Here is a 24,331-nt window from a genome sequence, read left to right on the forward strand (position 1 = left end):
TCCTTTCAAGTAATTGCTGCTCCTCAGCTTGGGGTTATAGGGGTTCTCTGACAGTAAACAGTTAGCATTACAACAAGTTTTCTGAAGAGAAATATCACACGTTGTACTGCAACCAGAACACATTTTGCATACCTTATAAGCTAAAGCTTTAGAGCCGGGTTACTCAGCTGTAGAAAAAGGGTTTCTACTTCACAGCAATTATATTTTAAAGAGCTATTGTTCTAGTGTTAAGTACTTTACGGATTGGTGTCGCCCGTAACAGCAAACATTGAATGGCTATTAAGGTTTTTAGACAAGGCTCAAAAGGCAACGTCTAGGCTTGGCCACAACAGCAATGTTTTCCAATTAAAAGAGTTGATGCCAAATTCATGGCCGGCAGCCTTGTTTCCTAAGTAATGGTGGAGGATATTTTACCTGTGGTGACGATAAAACAGGTTGGAGTGTAGCCATGGACTTGGTGTCACCATGTGTTTTTTCCTCTGCAGGGTGACCTGCAATCCCAGGCATCGGTCCAAGCAATCGCCCGGCAGGTCTGTGAGCAGCTGATACAGAGTGAGTCACTTTTTTTATCCTCCATCTGGCTCTCTTCCTGTGTGTGTGGATGTGTGATTACACAGGTCTTGTGTCTTTGAGTGTTAAGTGTATTCTGTGGAAGGGGTATACAGTACATGAAAATGTGAGTGTTGTCTATGAAGGTGTAGGGGTATTTTGCCATTGGCATCCATTCATGCGCCACTGACTTCTGTCTGACGTCTGTCCCACAGGTCACATGGCTCGCTACAGCTCCATCCTTAACCACATCCCCAGCGCACCCGTCTCCGTCCGCACCGTTCCAGGTCCCCCAGGAGAGCCCGGGCGGCAGGGCGGCCCAGGACCACAGGGAGAGCAGGGGCCCCCGGGCAGACCAGGGTTCCCCGGGTCCAACGGAGAAAATGGACAACCAGGAGCCAGAGGTACTGTATAGAGAAGACTCCGATTTAACTTAAGCTTTCAAGTAAAGATATAGTCATGTAACTTATGCCATAAGCTTGTGGGAGACGATATTACAGTAAATGATACTGCCAGGTAACGTAAGAAAACATAATTTATCAGGTTTCAGGTATGACCCAGATGCAGACAGTGTCGAAGAAACAAAAATGTATTTCTAGTACGAGTCAGGCAAACAACAGGTCAAAGGCAGGCAGAGGTCAGTAATCCAGAGAAGGTGCAAAAGGTCCAGAACAGCAGGCAGTCTCAGGGTCTAGGCACACAGGGGTCAATAATCCAGTGAGTTGGGGCAAGGTATAGAACGGCAGGCAGTCTCAGGGTCAGGGCAGGCAGGGGTCAATAATCCAGTGAGGCAGGGCCTCCCGAGTGGCACATTGGTCTAAGGCACTGCACCGCAGTGCTAGCTGTGCCACTAGAGATCCTGGTTCAAGTCCAGGCTCTGTCGAAGCTCTAGCGACTCCTGTGGTGGGCCAGGTGTAATGCACGCTGACACAGTTGCCAGGTGTACGGTGTTTCCTCTCACACATTGGTGCGGCTGGCTTACAGGTTAAGTGGGAATTGTGTCAAGAAGCAGTGCGGCTCAGTTGGGTTGTGTTTGGGAGGACGCACGGCTCTCGACCTTCACCTCTCCTGAGTCCGTATGGGAGTTGCAGCAATGGGACAAGACTGTAACTACCAATTGGATACCATGAAAAAGGGGTAACATTTTATTTTCAATAACAAAAAAGCATTTATCCAGTGAGGTGAGGCAAGGTATAGAATGGCAGGCAGGGTCAGGGCAGGCAGAACGGTCAAAACCGGGAAGGACTAGAAAACAGGAGCATTCAAAACGAACTGACAACAAACTAACAGAGAACACAGGTATAAATACACAGGGGATAATGGGGAAGATGGGTGACACCTGGAGGGGGTGGAGACAAGCACAAAGACAGGTGAAACAGATAAGGGTGTGACACTAATATAATCAGAATAAAATTATTACACAGGTAGATCTACAATATTGTTCATGACACTTTTAGTGCTGATGGTGATATAATACGGAAAGGAGATAAGCATGCCCACTTCTCTGCATTTTGTCAAAGTGTGTGTCCCCTTGGTCTCTGTCTGTCCAGGTTTGTCAGGAGAGAAGGGCGACAAGGGAAGCCCAGGCGCAGGAGTCCAGGGTCCCAGAGGCCCTGTTGGACCCCCAGGTAACCAAAACAATGCCCGCTGAACTCCCCCCCCCCCCCAAAAAAAAGAACAACTGCACAGTTCCAACTTCAATTTTCCTCCAGGGACTTCCTTTGCTACCGAGCCTCTGCAGAGGAAATCAACATCTGTTGAGCGGGTGGATTACAAAATAGGAAGTCACCCGATCTGTTTTTGATTAAGCGCTCCCGTCTTGATTCAAGGGTAAAATATGAAATGGAGAGGGTAGCTTGAGTTTTATTTAATTTACTTTGGTTGTTATTCATTAAGCTGCCCTTACTGGTTTAATGAAACCTTATTAGAGGGCATAGCTATTGACTCCTGTATTGATTGTAGTCTAGCTGATACAGTGTGTTGATTGAAATCCTGAAGCAGTTGCCAGGTTGGGCCACAGGGAGAACTCTGAGAGAACACTTCAGAATCTGGCATGCGGGAGATGAGTGCCCCCAAGGATATTTGAAAAAGGATATTCATAGCATTTCCTGATGGAGACAGCTCAGTAATAATAGCATTTTGGGTCTGATGAAAAGACACAAAAGCTTATGCTTATTGGTACTGACCACTGGGTAATGATAAATGTGCTGATTATCTTCCTTTTGTGGAGAGGTGAGGAAGTCTGGCCAATCAGTGGCCTAATCATGGATTCTATTTTAAAGCACACTACTAGATTTAAAGGGATAGTTCACCCAAATTATAAAATGATATATTGGTTCCCTTACCCTGTAAGCAGTCTATGGATAAGATATGACAGCAATCCATACTTTGCTTTAGTTTCCCTGGCACTGTTTCCACATGCTAATGGTTTATCATTTGCGGCACAAATCACATTCAGGTCATGGGACCGATATTAGCATTTTTCGCACATTATCTTCAAAACATCTAAATTACTTTGTTGAGCTTTATAATACTATTTAGATACTTTCGTATGATTTGGACATGATGCTAATATCGGTCCCGTGACTTGTTTGGGATTTGCGCCACAAATGGGTAAGGAAACCAATTTGTAATTTGGGTGAACTACCCCTTTAACTTGGTGAATTCTACCTCAATATGCAGTGTTCTTAGTCACAATGAAGACAATAATAATGCCATCATGTTTCAAAGGTTTGCCTTAACATTTCACTTGATGATTTCACTTCGGTGTAACGACTGTCGTAGAGAGGGGACCAAAGCGCAGTGTATTGAGTGCTCATGATGAAATTTATTTTAACACAGAACACTAAAGAAAATAACAAAAGCGAAAACGATCAGCTCACAGTTCTGTCAGGTACATAGACTAAACAGAATACAACTACCCACAAACACAGGTGGGAAAAAAACCCTACTTAAGTATGATCTCCAATTAGAGACAACAAGGACCAGCTGCCTCTAATTGGAGATCATCCCAAAAAACAACAACATAGAAATAGAAAACATTGAAAAACACAAAACACCCCCTGTCACGCACTGACCTACTCTACCATAGAATATAACATCTTACTATGGTCAGGACGTGACATTCGGAATGTAGCTCAAAGTTAAAACCTTCATTGTTAATTGAAAATGTATTTGTTGTATTAAAACACACTCCTCCCTTTCTCCACCTTCTCCTCACCACATTTCTCTTTCCTCCAGGACCAACGGGTCAGGGCCGGACAGGTAGCCAGGGTCCATCTGGTCGGCCGGGGAACCCTGGAACCCCTGGGCGGCCGGGTATCCCTGGACCAGTGGGGTCGGCTGGACCTCCTGGATACTGTGACCAGAACTCCTGTATGGGCTACAACGTAGGAGGTAATTATGACAATCGTCATCCCCTACCACTGTAAACACACCAAAACACAACAAGGCAACATAAAATGATATAAAATAAAAAGTCCAATACATTAGATCTAATTGATTTTGCCATATATAGAGAATTCCATTGTCATTCCCATCATGTTGTTGGGTAGATAACGCTTACCTGGGAATACACTCTCTGAGAATGCTTTAAAAACCCTAAAGTCTTGAGCAAGGCTGAGAGTTTGTAATCAGAGAATATGTCAAAGGGTTCGGACTGAATCTGGCTTTTTTTTATATCTGATGTATTGTATCATACCCTGTCAATCACTAACTAATTTAATCCAACAGAAGCTCTTTGACAGGGAGACCTGAGCAAAGAGCTCTCATTGGGTTAAATCCGTCAGGGGGTTGACCAGAATCACACCGTTATCCACACTCACTGTATTTCAAGGTGAAGCTAAGACAACATGACTAGGGTTGAATGGCGGGAACCCGGTTACCTCCCAAAATCACTCCATTTTCCCGGGATAAATAACTGTGAGAAAACTGTAAATTATTTGTATGAACAGCATGGCGTAAAATGGAACTGTTAAAGGATATGCAATGTCTAAATCTGGCCTCTCTACAGCCTCTGCATGATGAATCAACGCTCAGGGTGGGGACAGACATCCCATCTCTGTATGGAGCGCAATTCACAGTGCATGTAGACCTACTGTATCATCTCATCATGGTCACTTTTATTTGTGAGACAGGTAGGCCTACATTTGCTGCAGCATAGCCTATGCTACAGTAATATAAAGACCGAATGTGCCTCTAATTTACCCATCTCCATCTGGCTTTCGGGTGTCACCTTGTTTTGTAATTGTAAAGATTTGTTTTTATTTTTTGCAGCTGCAGGAAAAAAAGCCTATCACTCGAATATCTGCTTTAAATCAGAACACGTGCAAGCAGTCTCTCGCAGTCTTTCTCTCTCGCCATCAATTCCATTCAAATTGCATACAAAATAGATAATTATCTTCTAGATTTGATATATAGCCCTATATATAGATGTTCTAGCCTACCTCTTTCAGGTAATAAATTCAATGCAGTATTAGCCTTATATTTAGCTAATTAGTGATGGGTTATGCATAATAAGCTTCTAACTTATAGCCTCTGTCTCTTGCGCAGTACGCAAGCACCTGTGCTTCGCTGACTTCTCCTTAATAAACGCTCCTTAGCTCTTGGAGTCCCATGCATGAAAAGCTAGACTAAATAGCTTGCTGGACATAACTTTTTTAGCATTTCTTATACCAATAGACTATTCAAAGAGGGGCGCAAGCTCTTTTTTGCTGAATGATAAAAAGCTCCAGCCGATAGAACTCACAGGTAGTTTGAAAAAAGAGCGAACACGCGATGGTGGTAGGCTATAGCAGTTATTTAGCCTTCTGCATCTAATTCTAGTCCTATATTATTCAAGGATGACATTAGAATGATAAAGATTATGACAACGAAACGTTTTTCATTTAACTTCATATGGATGATCTCGACAACTTCCAGTGAAATTGCAGAGCGCCAAATTTAAATTAAATTACGAAAATATTTAACTTTCAGGAAATCACAAGTGCAATACATCACAATAAAGCTTAACTTGTTGTTAATCCAGACGCTGTGTCAGATTTCAAAAAGGCTTTACGGCGAAAGCAAGCCATGCGATTATCTGAGGACAGCGCTCAGCACACAAAACATTACAAACAGTTAGCAGCCAAGTAGATTAGTCACGAAAGTCAGAAATTGCAATAAAATTAATCACTTACCTTTGATGATCTTCATATGGTTGCACTCACAAGACTCCCAGTTGCACAATAAATGTTTGTTTTGTTTGATAAAGTCCCTCTTTATATCCAAAAACCTCCATTTTGTTGGCGTGTTTTGTTCAGTAATCCAATGGTTCAAATACGGTCACAACGGGCAGACGAAAATTCCAAATAGTATCCGTAAAGTTCGTAGAAACATGTCAAACGATGTTTATAATCAATCCTCAAGTTGTTTTTAGCCTAAATAATCAATAATATTTCAACCGGACAATAGCGTCGTCAATATAAAAGAAAAACAAGAAAGGCCGTTTGCAGAAACCAGTTCTGGGGACATCCCAGGGTCCATTCACTCAGTGTGGTCATTCGCCCTCATTTTTCAGAATAAAAGCCTGAAACAATGTCTAAAGACTGTTCACAACTAGTGGAAGCCATAGGGAATGGAATCTGGGTCCTATCCCTTTAAATGGTGGATAGGCTTTCATTGGAAAAACAGCCATTTCAAAATAATGGCACTTCCTGGATGGATTTTCCTCAGGTTTTCGCCTGCCATATGAGTTCTGTTATACTCACAGACATTATGTTAACAGTTTTGGAAACTTGAGAGTGTTTTCTATCCAAATCCAATTACATGCATATCCTAGCTACTGGGCCTGAGTAGCAGGCAGTTTACTTTGGGCACGCTTTTCATCCAATATTCCGAATGCTGCCATCTATCCTAAAAAAGTTAACTGTTGAAAGCGAGGAAGGAATGAAGCAAAAATAGAGTGAGAAAGAGTATGTAGGCTAATAACATTAGGGGAAATATTATGAAAGATATATCAAATAAAATTGTATTTGTCACATGCACATACAACAAGTGTAGACCTTATCGTGAAATGCTTACTTACAAGCCCTTAACCAACTATTTATTTCACCTTTATTTAACAAGGTAGGCTAGTTGAGAACAAGTTCTCATTTGCAACTGCGACCTGGCCAAGATAAAGCATAGCAGTTCGACACATACAACAACACAGAGTTACACATGGAATAAACAAAACATACAGTCAATAATACAGTAGAACAAAAGAAAACAAAAAGTCTATATACAGTGAGTGCAAATGAGGTACGTTAAAGCAATAAATAGGCCATGGTGGCGAAGTAATTACAATATAGCAATTAAACACTGGAATGGTAGATGTGCAGAAGATGAATGTGCAAGTAGAGATACTGGGGTGCAAAGGAGCAAGATAAATACATAAATACAGTATGGGGATGAGGTAGGTAAATAGATGGGCTGTTTACAGATGGGCTATGTACAGGTGCAGTGATCTGTGAGCTGCTCTGACAGCTGGTGCTTAAAGCTTGTGAGGGAGATATGAGTCTCCAGCTTCAGAAATTTTTGCAGTTCGTTCCAGTCATTGGCAGCAGAGAACTGGAAGGAAAGATGACCAAAGGAGGAATTGGCTTTGGGGGTGACCAGTGAGATATACCTGCTGGAGCGTGTGCTACGAGTAGGTGCTGCGATGGTGACCAGTGAGCTGAGATAAGGCGGGGCTTTACCTAGCAGAGACTTGTAGATAACCTGTAGCCAGTGGGTTTGGCGATGAGTATGAAACGAGGGCCAACCAACAAGAGCGTACAGGTCGCAATGGTGGGTAGTGTATGGGACTTTGGTGACAAAACGGATGGCACTGTGATAGACTGCATCCAGTTTGTTGAGTAGAGTGTTGGAGGCTATTTTATAGATGACATCACCGAAGTCGAGAATCGGTAGGATGGTCAGTTCTACGAGGGTATGTTTGGCAGCATGAGTGAAGGATGCTTTGTTGCGATATAGGAAGCCGATTCTAGATTTAATTTTGGATTGGAGATGCTTAATGTCTAACCAGACACCCAGGTATTTGTAGTTGTCCACGTATTCTAAGTCAGAGCCGTCCAGAGTAGTGATGCTGGACGGGCGAGCAGGTGCGGGCAGTGATCGATTGAATAGCATGTATTTAGTTTTACTTGAGTTAAAGAGCAGTTGGAGGCCACAGAAGGAGAGTTGTATGGCATTGAAGCTCGTCTGGGGGGCCAATGTAAATATTCCGGGTGGCCATTTGATTAATTGTTCAGCAGTCTTATGGCTTGGGGGTAGAAGCTGTTAAGGAGCCTTCAGGTCCTAGACTTGGCGGTCTAGTACCGCTTGCTGTGCGGTAGCAGAGACAACACTCTATGACTTGGGTGACTGGAGTCTTTGACAATTTTTGGGGCCTTCCTCTGATGCTATAAATTTGTCAATCTACTAATTATACCAAAAAATATATATATATTATTCTTAAAACTGCATTGTCGGTTAAGGGCTTGTACGTAAGCATTTCACTGTAAGGTCTACTACACCTGTTGTATTCGGCGCATGTGACAAATAACATTTGATTTGATTTATATTTCAAAATTAAAATCAACTTTGCTAGCCTATACTTGTAACTTTGTAGGCCTCATGTTTCACACCAGAATCGCATGTTCTCTTCTGCTTACCATGGTTTGAACGATGTGTGTAATTCATTATATTACAATACAATACACACTCAAAAAGAGCAAGTTACATTTATTTCCCCAAGAGAGCATAGCCTATAGCTATGGGCTTTTATATTTTTCTGTCGTGCATAATGTGCAGTAGTCTACTGTATATCATAGCCGGGTTAGGCCGGGGTAGGCTGTCATTGTAAATAAGAGTTAGTTCTTAACTGACTTGCCTAGTTAAATAAAGGTTAAATAAAATAAAATATATCAGTGCATTTGGAAAGGATTCAGACCCCTTGACTTTTTTTGTTACGTTACTGTATTATTCTAAAATTGATTAAATCGTTTTTTTCCCTCATAAATCTACACACAATACCCCAATATGACAAAGCAAAAACATTTTTTTTTTGCAAAACAATTAATTAAGTATCACATTTACATAAGTATTCAGACACTTTACTCAGTACTTTGTTGAAGCTCCTTTGGCTGCCTCAAGTCTTCTTGGGTATGACACTACAAGCTTGGCACTGGGAAACCTAGTCAGTTGTGTTATTTGGGGAGTTTCTTCCATTCTTCTTTGCAGAGCCTCTCAAGGTCTGTCAGGTTGGATGGGGAGCATCTATTTTCAGGTCTCCAGAGATGTTTGATTGGGTTCAAGTCCGTGCTCTGGCTGGGCCACTCAAGGACTTTCAGAGACTTGGCTGTGTGCTTAGGCTCGTTGTCCTGTTGGAAGTTGAACCTTCGCTCCAGTCTGAGGTCCTGAGCACTCTGGAGCAGGTTTTCATCAATGATCTCTCTGTACTTTGCTCCGTTCAGCTTTCCCTTGATCCTGACTAGTCTCCCTGCCACTGAAAAACATCCCCACAGCATGAGGCTGCCACCACCATGCTTCACCGAAGGGATGGTGCCAGGTTTCCTCCAGACGTGACGCCTGGCATTCAGGCCAAAGAGTTCAATCTTGGTTTCATCAGACCAGAGAATCTTGTTTCTCATGGTCTGAGAGACCTTTAGATGCCTTTTGGCAAACTTCAAGCGAGCTGTCATGTGCCTTTTACTGAGGAGTGGCTGCCATTTGGCCACTCTACCAAAAAGGCTTGATTGGTGGAGTGCTGCAGAAATGGTTGTCCTTCTGGAAGTTTCTCCACAGAGGAACTCTGGAGCTCTGTCAGAGGGACCATTGGGTTCTTGGTCACCTCCCTGACCAAGGCCCTTCAATTTTGAGTCTCATAGCAAAGGGTCTGAATACTTATGTAAATGTTTTTGTTTTTTTTTGCAAAAATGTCTAAAAACCTGTGTGTGTAGATTGAAGAGGAAAAAAGGCTGTAACATAACAAAATGTGGAAATACTTTCCGAATGCACTGTATGTATTGGATAATGGGAATATGACCGAATATAAATAGTGTAGTTATTCCCTCCGCAAGGCAATCAAACAAGCGAAATGCCAGTACAGGGACAAGGTAGAGTCGCAATTCAACAGCTCAGACACGAGACGTATGTGGCAGGTTCTACAGGAAATCAGGGACTACAAAAAGAAAACCAGCCACATCACAGACACCGACGTCACACTTCCAGACAAACTAAACACCTTCTTTGCCCGCTTTGAGGATAATATAGTGCCACCGCGCGGCTCCCCGAACAAAGAGCAGGCCAAAATATCCCTCTCAGCACTGCCTGGACTGCGCCAAAATGCAAACTCCTTTCTTTTGAGTTATGTTATAATATAATTATTTGTAGGATAATACAGTGCCAAGGACTACGACTCCCCCTCTCCTTCTCTGTGGCTGATGTGAGTAAAACATTTAAACGTGTTAACCCTCGCAAGGCTGCTGGCCCAGACGGCATCCCTAGCCGTGTCCTCAGAGCATGCGCAGACCAGCTGGCTGGTGTGTTTACGGACATATTCAATCGCCCTATCCCAGTCTGTTGTCCCCACATGCTTCAAGATGGCTACCATTTTTCCTGTACTCAAGAAGGCAAAGATAACTGAACTAAATGACTACTGCCCTATAGCACTCACTACTGTCATCATGAAGTGCTTTGAGAGACTAGTCAAGGATCATATCACCTCCACCTTACCGGCCACCCTAGACTCACTTCAGTTTGCATACCGCCCCAACAGGTCCACAGACGACGCAATTGCCATCACACTGCACACTGCCCTATCCCATCTGGACCAAAAGAATACCTATGTAAGAATGCTGTTCATTGACCTCAGCTCAGCATTCAACACCATAGTACCCTCCAAGCTGATCATCAAGCTGGAAGCCCTGGGGGTCGCAACCCCGCCCTGTGCAATTGGGTCCTAGACTTTCTGACGGGCCGCCCCCAGGCCTCCAACTCAATCATCAAGTTTGCAGACGACACAACAGTAGTGGGCTTGATTACCAACAACGACGAGACAGCCTACAGGGAGGAGGTGAGGGCACTCGGAGTGCGGTGTCAGGAAAACAACCTCTCACTCAACGTCAACAAAACAAAGGAGATGATCGTGGACTTCAGGAAACAGCAAAGGGAGCACCCCCTATCCACATCGAAGGGACAGCAGTGGAGAAGGTGGAAAGTTTTAAGTTCCTCAGCGTACACATCACAGACCAACTGAAATGGTCCACCCACACAGACCGTGTAGTGAAGAAGGCTCAACAGCGCCTCTTCAACCTCAGGAGGCTGAAGAAATTTGGCTTGTCACCCAAAACCCTGACAAACTTTTACAGATGCACAATCGAGAGCATCCTGTCGGGCTGTATCACAACTGCACCACCCTCAACCGCAATGCTCTCCAGAGGGTGGTACGGTCTGCACAACACATCACCGGGGGCAAACTACCTGTCCTCCATGACACCTACAACCCCCGATGTCACAGGAAGGCCAAAAAGATAATCAACGACATCAACCATCCGAGCCACCGCCTGTTCACACCGCTACCATGCAGGAGGCGAGGTCAGCACAGGTGTATCAAAGCTGGGACCCTGAGACTGAAAAACAGCTTCTATCCCAAGGCCATCAGACTGCTAAACAGCAATGACTAACTCAGAGAGGCTGCTGTCTACATGGAGACCCAATCACTGGCCACTTTAATAAATGGATCATTAGTTACTTTATACAATGCCACTCTAAATAATGACACTTTAATAATGTTTATATATCTTACATTACTCATATCAAATGTACAGTTGAAGTCGGAAGTTTACATGCACTTAGGTTGTAGTCATTAAAACTCGTTTTTCAGCCACTCCACAAATTTCTTGTTAACAAACTATAGTTTTGGCAAGTCGGTTAGGACTTCTACTTTGTGCATGACACAAGTAATTTTTCTAACAATTGTTTACAACTTATAATTCACTGTATCACAATTCCAGTGGGTCAGAAGTTTACATACACTAAGTTGACTGTGCCTTTAAACAGCTTGGAAAATTCCAGAAAATGATGTCATGGCTTTAGAAGCTTCTGATAGGCTAATTGACATAATTTGAGATTTGTGTGTATTAGGTAGTTGTTGGGGAATTGTTAGATTACTTGTTAGATATTACTGCACTGTCAGAACTAGATGCACAAGCATTTCGCTACACTCGCATTAACATCTGCTAACCATGTGTATGTGACAAATACAATTTGATTTGATAATGGCACTGTCATTTGGGCTTTTTGGGGCTTGGGTTCATAACATGTATTTATTTAATGTATGGCTCATCAGGCTCAGTTACCATCAGGCTTGAATGTTCATGCTGATCAACACTCTAATCAAATTCAGACGTATTTATATGCTTTATAATGCTTTAGAATGACACTTACAGTTTTGGTGGGAAATACCGAGTTACTCAGGAGAACATTTATTTATTCTCACAATGGAACATTTGTAAAATACCAGGAAAATATTCAACCCGAAACATGACCTATCTTGAAAGGAAAGTTCTCAGAATCATCTACTCTATTGTAGTACTAACTTACCAGTTACCTAAATTTAATTTGGATGCCCATACTGAGATATATTTAAGTAATTGGCATTTGTTTTCTGATTTACTTTATACTTAATAGACTTCGAATTCAAATCAGTTGAGACTCACTTGATTAACCTTAGGACTGAACCTCATTCAAATAAATGAGTGGATGTCCTTAATTCTCTGTTTTTGACAGCTCACGAAAAAAAATTGCACATTCCATTATCTGATGGTTTTACAGTAAGATGTCTGTGAGCATATGGTTTATTTATCAATCCAATAGTTCCTGTTGTCATTTTTGCACCTTGAAATACAAAATGCACCCAAGATGCAGAATTCAGCTTGGAAACAATGACTTACAATGTGTTGAATTCATACAATGGTATGTGAGAATTTTTTTTGCCACCATGCCATTATCCCAGTATCTTAGCTTGTGGAATTGAATTCAAACAAGCTTGCTTTTAAAAAGTTATATAGACCTTATAGATATTTGTGAATGCTTGTGACATGTATTTATGTAAAATATAGTTATTCCAACAAAATGTCTATCAACTTATAAAGCCTTATGTCATATTTCAGTATGTTTGTGTACAGAACACGCTATTGCATCAAGTATGGCCACATTTTACCAAGTTTCAAAAAAGAAAATTCTGCATCTTGATCATGATTTATTCAACATTATAAACTGGGTGGTTCGAGCCCTGAATGCTGATTGGTTGGCAGCCGTGGTATATCAGACCGTATAGCACGGGTATGACAAAACATTTATTTTTACTGCTCTAATTACGTTGATAACCAGTTTATAATAGCATTAAGGCACCTCGGGTGTTTGTGGTATATGGCTAATATACCACGGCTAAGGGCTGTATCCAGGCACTCCTCGTTTGTCGTGCGTAAGAACAGCCCTTAGCTGTGGCATATTGGCCATATACCACACCCCCTCGGCCTTATTTCTTAGATGGTTCATCATCTAATATAATGGATATTGTGAGTGTGGATACAATCTGTAGCGCCCTAACTGTAATTGCATGTGTGCATGGACACCCAGACCATCGATGATGTCTGTCTCTATCACTCTTTTCTCTGAGGAAAAGACGGTACGGTGAGCACACTGTATGGCTAGAAAGGCTGGCGGTGTTCTCCATGTACTCCACGGTGTGAGTAATACCAGCATGTGATTTTGTCTCGTCTGTCTGACCTGTGGTATATGTGTGTCTCCCTCTCTCTCCTTCTCTCGTCCCTCTACTTTCTCTTACTGAAGTCCAACAAAAGTATTGGTAGCGAGCAGCATTCAAAAAGGGTTGTAGTGGAGTTGTGAGGGTAGACAGGCTTGTCGCTTGATTCATCCCCCTTGCATATCCCGTTTTTTCGGTCAACAACAACTACTGCTTTGTTTCCTATAAAGATGTTCAAAGTCTCTCTCTTTGTAGAAACACATTCTACCTGAGCCTGAGACAAAAACTAATTTAGCCATAAATGCATTTTTATGTTTCAGCGCATAAAAGCTAAACTCAGCAAAAAAATAAACGTCCTCTCACTGTCAACTGTGTTTATTTTCAGCAAACTTAACATTTGTAAATATTTGTATGAACATAACAAGATTCAACAACTGAGACATAAACTGAACAAGTTCCACAGACATGTGACTAACAGAAATGGAATAATGTGTCCCTGAACAAAGGGGGGGGGTCAAAATCAAAAGTAACAGTCAGTATCTGGTGTGGCCACCAGCTGCATTAAGTACTGCAGTGCATCTCCTCCTCATAGACTGCACCAGATTTGCCAGTTCTTGTTGTGAGATGTTACCCCACTATTCCACCAAGGCACCCCTGGTGAGACAAAACCGCGACTCGTCAGTGAAGAGCACTTTTTGCCAGTCCTGTCTGGTCCAGTGACGGTGGGTTTGTGCCCATAGGCGACGTTGTTGCCGGTGATGTCTGGTGAGGACCTGCCTTACAACAGGCCTACAAGCCCTCAATCCATCCTCTCTCAGCCTATTGCGAACATTCTGAGCACTGATGGAGGGATTGTGCATTTCTGGTGTAACTCGGGCAGTTGTTGCTGCCATCGTGTACTTGTCCCGCAGGTGTGATGTTTAGATGTACCAATCCTGTGCAGGTGTTGTTACACATGGTCTGCCACTGCGAGGACGATCATGTCACGTCCTGACCAGTAAAGGGGTTATTTGTTATTGTAGTTTGGTCAGGATGTGGCAGGGGGTGTTTGTTTAGAGTGTTTCGGGGTTTGTTGGGCTATGTTCTTATGTAAGAGGGGTGTTTGTTTTATGTGTTTTGGGGTTAGTGGTTAATGTTCTATGTTAGTATATTTCTATGTTCGTTCTAGTCTTTCTATTTCTATGTTTAGTTAATGGGGTTGACCTTCAGTTGGAAGCAGCTGCTCCTCGTTGCTTCTAATTGAAGGTCCTATTTAAGAGGGGTGTTTTTCCTATGGGATTTGTGGGTAGTTGTTCCTTGTATAGCTATATGCCTTACAGGACTGTTTATCGCCGTTATTTTTGTATACGTGTGTTTTTGTTATGGTTTTTCCTTCTTTCTGCCAATTAAAAAGAAGATGAGTATACAGACTCCCGCTGCATTTTGGTCAAATCCTTACGACAAACGTGACAGATCAGCTGTCTGTCCAGTCTCCCTGTAGCGCTGTCTTAGGCGTCTCACAGTACAGACATTGCAATTTATTGCCCTGGCCACATCTGCAGTCCTCATGCCTCCTTGCAGCATGCCTAAGGCACGTTCACACAGATGAGCAGGGACCCTGGGCATCTTTCTTTTAGTGTTTTTCAGAGTCAGTAGAAAGGCCTCTTTAGTGTCCTAAGTTTTCATAACTGTGACCTTAATTGCCTACCGTCTGAAAGCTGTTAGTGTCTTAATGACCGTTCCACAGGTGCATGTTCATTCATTGTTTATGGTTCATTGAACAAGCATGGGATCTTTACGAATTATCTTTGAAAGACAGGGTCCTGAAAAAGGGACGTTTCTTTTTTTGCTGAGTTTAGTATATATTTTATCCAAGGCTTCTCTATGCTTCTGCAGTGAATGTGTACAGTTTTTATATTCCAAAAGGAGCCAGTGGTTGACTAATACTGATTGTCATTTGATGCGTTATTCAGTTGAGCTTTCTCATATATTTAATAAGAGAACCACTCAGATCTCCTTACCCTGTCAGTGTTGCTCCTCCCTACCCCTCTTTATCTCTTCTGGCCGCTTTGATGTCGTCGCTAACACTGTTCTTCCTGTGTGTCTCTGCCTCCTTCCTGTCCTGTCCCGCTAACCCAATCAAAAACAAACAAACACATGCACGCTTCGGGGGTGGCCACGGTGGATATAGAGGGTGGCATTGGTGGTGACACATCTGACCGCCACAATCTTCCCTTAGTCCAATTGCCCCCCAACACCTACCAGAACTATGACGAGGTGGAGGAGGAGGACCCCTATAGGTATGGCGAGGGGGGCTACCCCTCCGAGTACTATCAGCCCAACTACCCGGCGCCTCGACCGGTCGTGCCCGAGGACCCAGCCCTCACCCAGGGCGACGAGGTGCTGAGGTCCCCCGGGATCCACCGCTCCTACAGGAGCCTGGCTGACAAGAATGATAAGAAAGAAGAAGAGGGGCCAGGGGAGAGGAAGATGGTCGTCCCATGAGGGAGAGCAAGCTAAGGAGAGCCTTGCGGAAGTCAGGGATACACGACAGGAGTTGGGACTGTTCAGTTGGAGGGAGAAATATCCAAAGGGGGGTCTAAGGACTATCATAAAGTGCCTGATGTCAATGTCAAAGGGACATATAGGAGGGGAAGGGTGGCGGAGGTTGGAGGAGAGAGTGGGAGGCACCATCTTCACCTTCTCTTCTCTCTGGAAGTGTTGTGGTTGGTGGTGTAGATAGGGGTTATGTACTGTTGGTTCCAGTGTGGTCAGATTTGTGTGTGTGTAAATCAGTTACATCAAGATATACATTTGTATTGTTGTTTTCTTTTCGTTTTCAGCATACCACCTAATCTCATTTAATGCAATTTATAAATTTCCTGGTCACGGTTTACTTCAAGTGCTCGTTTATGATCTTAGTAAATACTGGAAGGCCTACAGTGTTGTGTAGTATAATATAATATAGTTTAGTATGTTATAGTATAGTAGTAATATTTCAGTTCAATGGGAGCTTTTATGGCTAGGATATTACTCAAGATTGGATAGCAAGTGCTATTTGAACATTTTGAAAATATAATTGAAAATTAACGATCTACTACTTGGTCATATTAGTAGTGAATATAATGACCTATATTGATAACTACCCAACTAACATTATAAATAGACTCAATAGGACCAGTTATTCTCCTATTATTATTTATTTTGATGAAATGTCCCATATTCTAATATTTGCATGTGTGTTTGTTTATCATCTAATCATTCCATATCAGTTTATAGTGCTATTTTGTCCCCAGCCAAAGGATACAACATATATGCGTTCATATCTTGACAGGGTCAAGCCATATAGCCCAACTAATACCTCCATTGCAGTGTTCGCTACAAACATTTCTCTCTTTGTATTTTTCGGATATGTCTTCAAAGGGTGTTTGAGAAGGCGCTAAACATGTAATATAACAAGATTATTAGTTAAATTATTTTTTAATAAATGTTTGTTTTATTGCAAGTGTCTCGGAATATGATCTCCAGAACCCCTAAAGTATTGTGATGAGTTGTTAGGCCTGTGGTCTATTAGCCTTGCAGAGCTCAAGAGATAAACTATGTGGAACAGGCCACTGTGGCCCCTCTCATCAGAACATGGTTCTATCAAGGAAGTCATTTATTTTTTACTTGTTATTGATTTTTCAAACAATAAAATTGAAGTATAACCATTAGTCACAGTGGGTACTCTCAACGCTGCTTCTTTGTTCATATGAATGTGTTTGTTTTCTCCGACTAGTAGGCCTAATAGCATGCACTTCAATTGAACCAATGGTAGAACTTAAATTACATTTTCAGTTAAAATACTTTTCATTACTAAAGGACCCACACAGATGGCAACTCCAAAGCAATGTGTACTTGCTATAGCTGAGAGTCTTCTAGATGACATCCTTAAAATCCTAATCCTGGTTCTCTTAGCAATCGGCACTTGAAAAGGGATGCACTGAAACTTTGCAAGCAAGCAGTGTGCAATACTTTCTTAATTTGAGTCACTAAACTATAAACTATCGCAGCTTTTTCAGTACATTGCCTTTTTCCCTTTTCTACCTTCGTCATCAGCATCTTGCACTCCACATAGGACTTACAACCAAATGAACTGATGGAACTGACACACACCAAAACGATGTGACGCCAGAAACGTTCTCCCTCTGTCGAATTGCAGAGTGAGAGTAGAGTCTGCCTCGCTATTATTTCTGCCGCCTCCCGAGGGGAGGTGTAATTACATGATCTGCACCCAGGAAGTCTCCAGGCCAGATGTTAGATCTCCTGGGATCACGCTGCTAAGTGGGGCCTAGTGACAGACAGACATACAGACAGACATACAGACAGACAGGTACCCCTGTACATAGGTTTGCCTTTTTTCTCCAGGTGATGAAAGATTGTTGCTGTGAACACCATGGACTGAATGTAATTGCCACAGTCATGAAAGATACACACCGAAATATGTGCACATAAGTGTGCAAGGCTTTCGGTAAGTAGTATCTGATAAAATCGTACTCCTCTTCCTCTACGGTCTCCAATCATGCTCTTCCTCCATTTCATCCTGCTGCTTCCCAACAGTCCAGATTGAGCAACTTGCCCTCAAACCCACCTTGGGGCAAAGCTTAATTTCCAGATGATTAGCCCAGCCCAGGCATTTACTACATTTACCTCCATTCAAGTGCTTCATAGCCATAGGGAAACCACTACCATGCCTTAAGGAAAACTACAGTAGGTGATGACACTTGGCTTTACAGTGGAGCTTTGAGGCCATCAAAAGAAAAACACAATCACAGAGATAGCATCAAGAAGCGGGTGTCACGCTCCTGGGTGTTCTGTTGTCCCTTGGTGTTAGAGTCTCTGCGGCTGCTTCTGAAACAAAGGTGGAAGTACTTATCTTCTCTGGAGGCCTCCACCATCTCAATAACAAACAGCCCTTCACAATCCCAATAACAAACAGAGGCCTCCACCATCCCAATAACAAACAGGCCTCCACCATCCCAATAACAAACAGAGGCCTCTACCATCCCAATAAAAAACAGGCCTCTACCATCCCAATAACAAACAGGCCTCCACCATCCCAATAACATACAGAGGCCTCCACCATCCCAATAACAGAGGCCTCCACCATCCCAATAACAAACAGACCTCCACCATCCCAATAACAAGCAAACAGCCCCCTTATATACCATGTGGCAGGTACAGTTGAAGTCAGAAGTTTACATACACCTTAGCCAACTACATTTAAACTCAGTTTTTCACAATTCCTGACATTTAATCCTAGTAAAAATTCCCTGTCTTAGTTCAGTTAGGATCACCACTTTATTTTAATAATCTGAAATGTCAGAATAATAGTAGAGAGAATGATTTATTTCAGCTTTTATTTCTTTCATCACATTCCCAGTGGGTCAGAAGTTTACATACACTCAATTAGTATTTGGTAGCATTGCCTTTCAATTGTTTAACTTGGGTCAAACGTGTCGGGTAGCCTTTCACAAGCCTCCCACAATAAGTTGGATGAATTTTGGCCCATTCCTCCTGACTGAGCTGGTGTAACTGAGTCAGGTTTGTAGGCCTCCTTGCTCGCACACACTTTTTCAGTTCTGTCCACAAGTTTTCTGTAGGATTGAGGTCAGGGCTTTGTGATGGCCACTCCAATACCTTGACTTTGTTGTCCTTAAGCCATTTTGCCACAACTTTGGAAGTATGCTTGGGGTCGTCATTGTCCATTTGGAAGACCCATTTGCGACCAAACTTTAACTTCCTGACAGATGTCTTGAGATGTTGCTTCAATATATCCACATAATTTTCCTACCTCATGATGCCATCTATTTTGTGAAGTGCACCAGTCCCTCCTGCAGCAAAGCACCCCCACAACATGATGCTGCCATCCCCGTGCCATCCACGGTTGGGATGGTGTTCTTCGGCTTGCAAGCCTCCCCCTTTGTCCTCCAAACATAACGATGGTCATTATGACCAAACAGTTCTATTTTTGTTTCATCAGACCAGAGGACATTTCTCCAAAAAGTACGATATTTGTCCCCATGTGCAGTTGCAAACCGTAGTCTGACTTTTTTATGGCGGTTTTGGAGCAGTGGCTTCTTCCTTGCTGAGCGGCCTTTCAGGTTATGTCGATATAAGACTCGTTTTACTGTGGATATAGATACTTTTGTACCCGTTTCCTCCAGCATCTTCACAAGGTCCTTTGCTGTTGTTCTGGGATTGATTTCCACTTTTCGCACCAAAGTACGTTAATCTCTAGGAGACAGAATGCGTCTCCTTCCTGAGTGGTATGATGGCTGCGTGGTCCCATGGTGTTTATACTTGCGTACTATTGTTTGTACAGATAAACGTTGTACCTTCAGGCGTTTGGAAATTGCTCCCAAGGATGAACCAGACTTGTGGAGGTCTACAATTTTTTTTCTGAGGTCTTGGCTGATTTCTTTTGCTTTTCCCATGATGTCAAGCAAATAGGCACTGAGTTTGAAGGTAGGCCTTGAAATACATCCACAGGTACACCTCCAATTGACTCAAATTATGTCAATTAGCCTATCAGAAGCTTCTAAAGCCATGATATCATTTTCTGGAATTTTCCAAGCTGTTTAAAGGCATAGTCAACTTAGTGTATATAAACTACTGACCCACAGGAATTGTGTAACAGTGATTTATAAGTGAACAAAAAACTTCCGACTTCAACTGTAGATGGTAGATCATTCATCTGGCTAATATTTGGGGAAGATCATGGTTAAATGTCTTCCTTTTGGTGGATGTAAGTGTAATTACAGTTTTGGAGTTTGAATACAAGTGTAGACTACTGCAATGTGCTATTTACAGGCTGTAATAGTTCAGATAGAAATTCAGATAGCTCAAAGTTGGTCTATCAATGCATAATGAAGGCTTTGGGTTCATCATAACACACCTCTGGCCATAAAATAACATTATTGTCAAAGTGTACCTGTGAACTTCATCTCAAGAGAGAATGCCTGACTGTCTGACCTTAGACTTCATTCAGTAACTTGTGGGATATAAGGTCGTTTGAAACGTAATACCAACACCGATAATGTGAAGAGGAGCCTGCCTACATAACTGCTTCCATACTCCAAAAAAGTATCCCCTAAAGGGAAAGTTACAAATCACTTTCTCCTGCTCTCTCTCCTCCGTTCTCTTCTCCCCTCTCCCTCTTTCACTTTCACAAACTCAAACACGCAAAAAACATACACACCCTATAAGGAATGTTTTATCTGATTTCAGACAAGTCATGTCACGATCACCTCTAGGTTACTAAGTATTTAGGTCAAGTGAAGGAAGAGAAGTATCATCCGAGGGAAGAATACAGAGTGGCAGATGTTTCGCTCTCTACTGTGCGAGCTGTCAAAGCAAACAACCAGGTCATTTACAGGTACATTCCAAGGACATATTGAGTCACGGCGTTACATAAAGATGCCACAATCACCATGTTTTACACCAATATTTTTTACTTGTGTTGTCCGGTTGTAGAGACGTATCTTGTAAATGTAAATGTTATTGTTCTACTTTCACTGTGAGAGAACGTGAGAAACAAATAAGCTTGAGAAGGGATTGGAAAGTTTGGACCTAGTGCCCCACCTAGTGTGGATTTTCAGATGATGCATGATCTGGAAAGAAATGTCTGCTATACATACATACTGTATATATTATATTATTCTATTTGGTATATATTGGATATGTATGGGTTACATACATTTGAAGAAGTGCATTATCTCAGATCACTAAATAACGATAGGTCTGATGAATGTGATTACCACAGTCATTCTTATGTTTTAAACAAGACATTAGATGGGCCAAACTGCTCGGGAAAAAAACTCTAATCTTACCAATAGGGTAGTCATTTGGATTTGAATATATCAGAGCATGTGGAATTAGATTAGATTGCTTGAAATTAGATTAGATTTTCATAATCACATTCAATCAAATTAGCTTCCCATTAGACCATTATTACATTGGCTACGTGATTTGGGGTAATCAGACGTCGTGCCTGTTGACGTTATCATTGGGTCTCGTCATTTAGACCAAAAATAATGTTACTGAAGTCCCTTTCTATGCCTTGATCACACCTACATTGTCATTGCATTTTGGTACACCAGAAGTACATTTATTTCCAATGGAACTGGTGCGTTTTCCTTGCAGCATTGCGTTGCAGAGGCAGTTGCAGTGTGTTCTGTGTGGTGCATAAATTGGATTTATCGAACGTATGCGTCAAACTGTATGGGTAGACGGCTTGACAGAAAGGGTAGCAGAAGGTGAATGTTGAACTTTTGTTTCACAAATATACAGATGAATCTGTGTACCATTTTGCGCTAAACTCTGTCGGTGTGATCAAGGCGTTACTCTTTACCATATATAATACAACTAGATTTGAGCTGTTTGAAGAAAAAGTGAGATTTCAATCATTTTAGTTTTGATGTCTGACATTGAAATATATATCAGAAGCTTGTGATTGATATATCAAGATAAATAGTCTATTCTCAGATATTCCAAAAATGAGAGAACATGCTTTATGTACCAAATGTACTTACATGTGAATGTGATGTAACATACATACAAAAAATAAGTTACAAAGCAAAACTTTCTCTTTGGTCTGGTATCACTATACCGATTAAATATTGATAGACCCTACACAGTGCATGCAATCATAAACATTTAAACAGCACTTGACTGTGTGTGTGTTTCTCTCTGTGTGTGTGCGTGTGTGTGTGTGTGTGTGTGTGTGTGTGTGTGTGTGTGTGTGTGTGTGTGTGTGTGTGTGTGTGTGTGTGTGTGCGTGCGTGTGTGTGCCTGGTGAGGGGGGCCTTATTATACAGACCAGGTGGATCTATGAAAGAATTTGAATAAACACAATATCAAAAGACTGATGATGCAACAGTGCAGAAAAGAAAATACACAGTGCCTTCAACCTGCTCCATGCACCAACAAATTTACAAGGGTAACGTAAACAAGAAGACAAATGATCACTTCAACAAACTTGATGAAGTGCTCAAAAAACACTAGCAGAGTGCATACTCCTTTGCCTTACAATAACACTGATACTGTATTGGGTAGTGACATTTATAATTGGCATCCACTACATCAGTGGTGCAGAAGAAAAGATGTGGAAGCGCCGGGCCAAAGACAGCAGCAGAGGGGTGTATTAATAATTAATTCACAGCTCATTTGTATGTAAATGTACCCAGACACCATGGCGGTCCAGTTTTGCCTCATGAATATTGCATGAGGCAAACATGCTGCAGTGGAGTGCAAATAACTTTTTCTTACAATTTATCATGTCTATTTCCCCCCACTTGTAATTCATCGGATCATAACAGAAAGAGTTAGAGGCCAACTCACTGTACTTCATCAAAAGTGTAGTCATCCACCTCTCTCTGCTTATTCAATGTCACCCCTGGTCCTAAGGTCACTGAATCCAGAGGAGTAACCTAAGACTGACTGTAGGTGTGCAGCAGGTGTAGGTGTTCTAAGGGGTGTAGCATGTTTGTCACGTTGCTATTGTAGTATCAATGCCTAATCATCAGTGACAAGCAGCTACATACTACTCTTCAATGTGTTCATATAAAAATAAGCCTTTTAAGTGTTTAAATATTATGGTATGGTGGTATCCCTAGACTTGGCTGCGTGTATTGTATACATGTATATAAACATATTGGTTGCTGTTCTCCATATGGACAGAAGATGTCGCTGTCAGTCATGTTTGTACTAGAGCTGGACAGTGGCTTCATTGACGTTGTATTATTATGTTGAATTTGGTCATGTACATTAAGTTCCTGTTCACAGACAATAGAAATTGTAAAAGTAGATATTTGAAACGTTGAGATACATAGGCTGATGCCTTTCTCCCATCAAAGTCAATTGCATTGATAACCATGCATGCCCATCAATTTTCCATTGGAGGTCTATACATTTAATATAACATATCTATAATGTGATTGATGCCCAATAATATTTTTAATGCTAGGTTTATAATATTAATATTATGTCTAAATAGTCTAGTTTTCCTTATATTTATTTGTTATATCTTATTTCAATTCATGGTAGTCTACATTATGAATTAACAGGGTTTTGGCACAGTCTATACCCATAGAATCCAATAAAACATGATTTATGAAGATTTATTGGATAAAACCAATCACTGGAGGAAATGTGAAAATGACTTGAATTCAGATTGTGTATTTCAGCGTGTTATTTCTTATGTATGTTATAGTATATACACTAAGTTTTTTGATATGTAGTATAGACAATGTTTGAAGATGCATGCGAATATAATCTGCTCACCAGAGTAATTCACACATTTTGTCAATTTATCTTGTCTTCAATTGGCAAATGTATATTGCCATATATAACTTTTAAGTACATTTTCATGGCACTTGAATTAAACATATCTTTGGCGTCGTATGCAAATATATGCTGACGTAAAAGATCATGTGGTTTTTGTCGTAGATCTATGAACGACAACCTTTTTTTTTTTCTTCCTACTGTTGTCTTTAGGTTATGCCAGAATCTTTAGAATTACCAGCGCTATATGCGCGTCACCACAGACTACTTAACATTGGGAATTTTACTGCTAGTTTATCGTCCCAGCACCGAAAGGCTCTAGGCAGGTAAGAATACTATATACCTTTTCAAGAATGGTGTAGAATATTGGACAAAACAAATTTCAAAGATTAAGTTATAACCGGTTTGGTAGCAAGCGAGACTAGCCGCTTGGCTTGCCCAGCTCGTGTGGCTTTGCTAGCGACGTCCCTTCCATCACTACTCGCGCGTTGTTGTCACACATGATTTAGAATCAGCTTGCCATCAAATCATGCCAAGAAAACCTTAACGCCTAGTTTACTCTAACTACATATATTAACTTGACGTTTAGGTAAATATACTTTTTTTTTTTGTAAAAAAATTGTTAGGCGTTTAACTTTTGTGGCCATTTGAAGTGGGCACCTGAATGTATCGTTGCAAGACATTTAGCTTGCCGTGTCACCTAGCTAGTTT

The 24,331-nt window shown here is 41.7% G+C and overlaps 2 protein-coding genes across 6 annotated transcripts in view; both read left to right on the forward strand.

Annotated features, from left to right (window-relative positions):
* The window catches only part of LOC115175883 (collagen alpha-1(XIV) chain-like), a 101,732-nt gene extending 84,716 nt beyond the window's left edge, over window positions 1-17,016 (forward strand). For 2 of the 4 annotated variants that reach the window (XM_029735490.1, XM_029735493.1), the window contains 5 exons: window positions 486-552; window positions 765-953; window positions 2,100-2,177; window positions 3,790-3,945; window positions 15,489-17,016. In XM_029735490.1, coding sequence (XP_029591350.1) covers window positions 486-552; window positions 765-953; window positions 2,100-2,177; window positions 3,790-3,945; window positions 15,489-15,802 — 804 coding nt within the window. In that variant the 3' untranslated portion in view covers window positions 15,803-17,016. Of the gene's footprint in view, window positions 1-485; window positions 553-764; window positions 954-2,099; window positions 2,178-3,789; window positions 3,946-13,404; window positions 13,699-15,488 lie in introns of those variants that run through there. The other 2 variants (XM_029735492.1, XM_029735491.1) reach the window with 2 other exon arrangements.
* A 6,776-nt stretch (window positions 17,017-23,792) lies between these two features.
* Window positions 23,793-24,331, forward strand: part of LOC115175884 (zinc fingers and homeoboxes protein 2) — a 28,665-nt gene continuing 28,126 nt past the window's right edge. For both annotated transcript variants that reach the window (XM_029735495.1, XM_029735494.1), the window contains exon 1: window positions 23,793-23,946. The gene's annotated coding sequence lies outside the window, so the exon portion shown is untranslated. The remainder of the gene's footprint in view (window positions 23,947-24,331) is intronic.

Source organism: Salmo trutta, chromosome 36, assembly GCF_901001165.1.
Source record: "Salmo trutta chromosome 36, fSalTru1.1, whole genome shotgun sequence".
NCBI lineage: Eukaryota > Metazoa > Chordata > Actinopteri > Salmoniformes > Salmonidae > Salmo > Salmo trutta.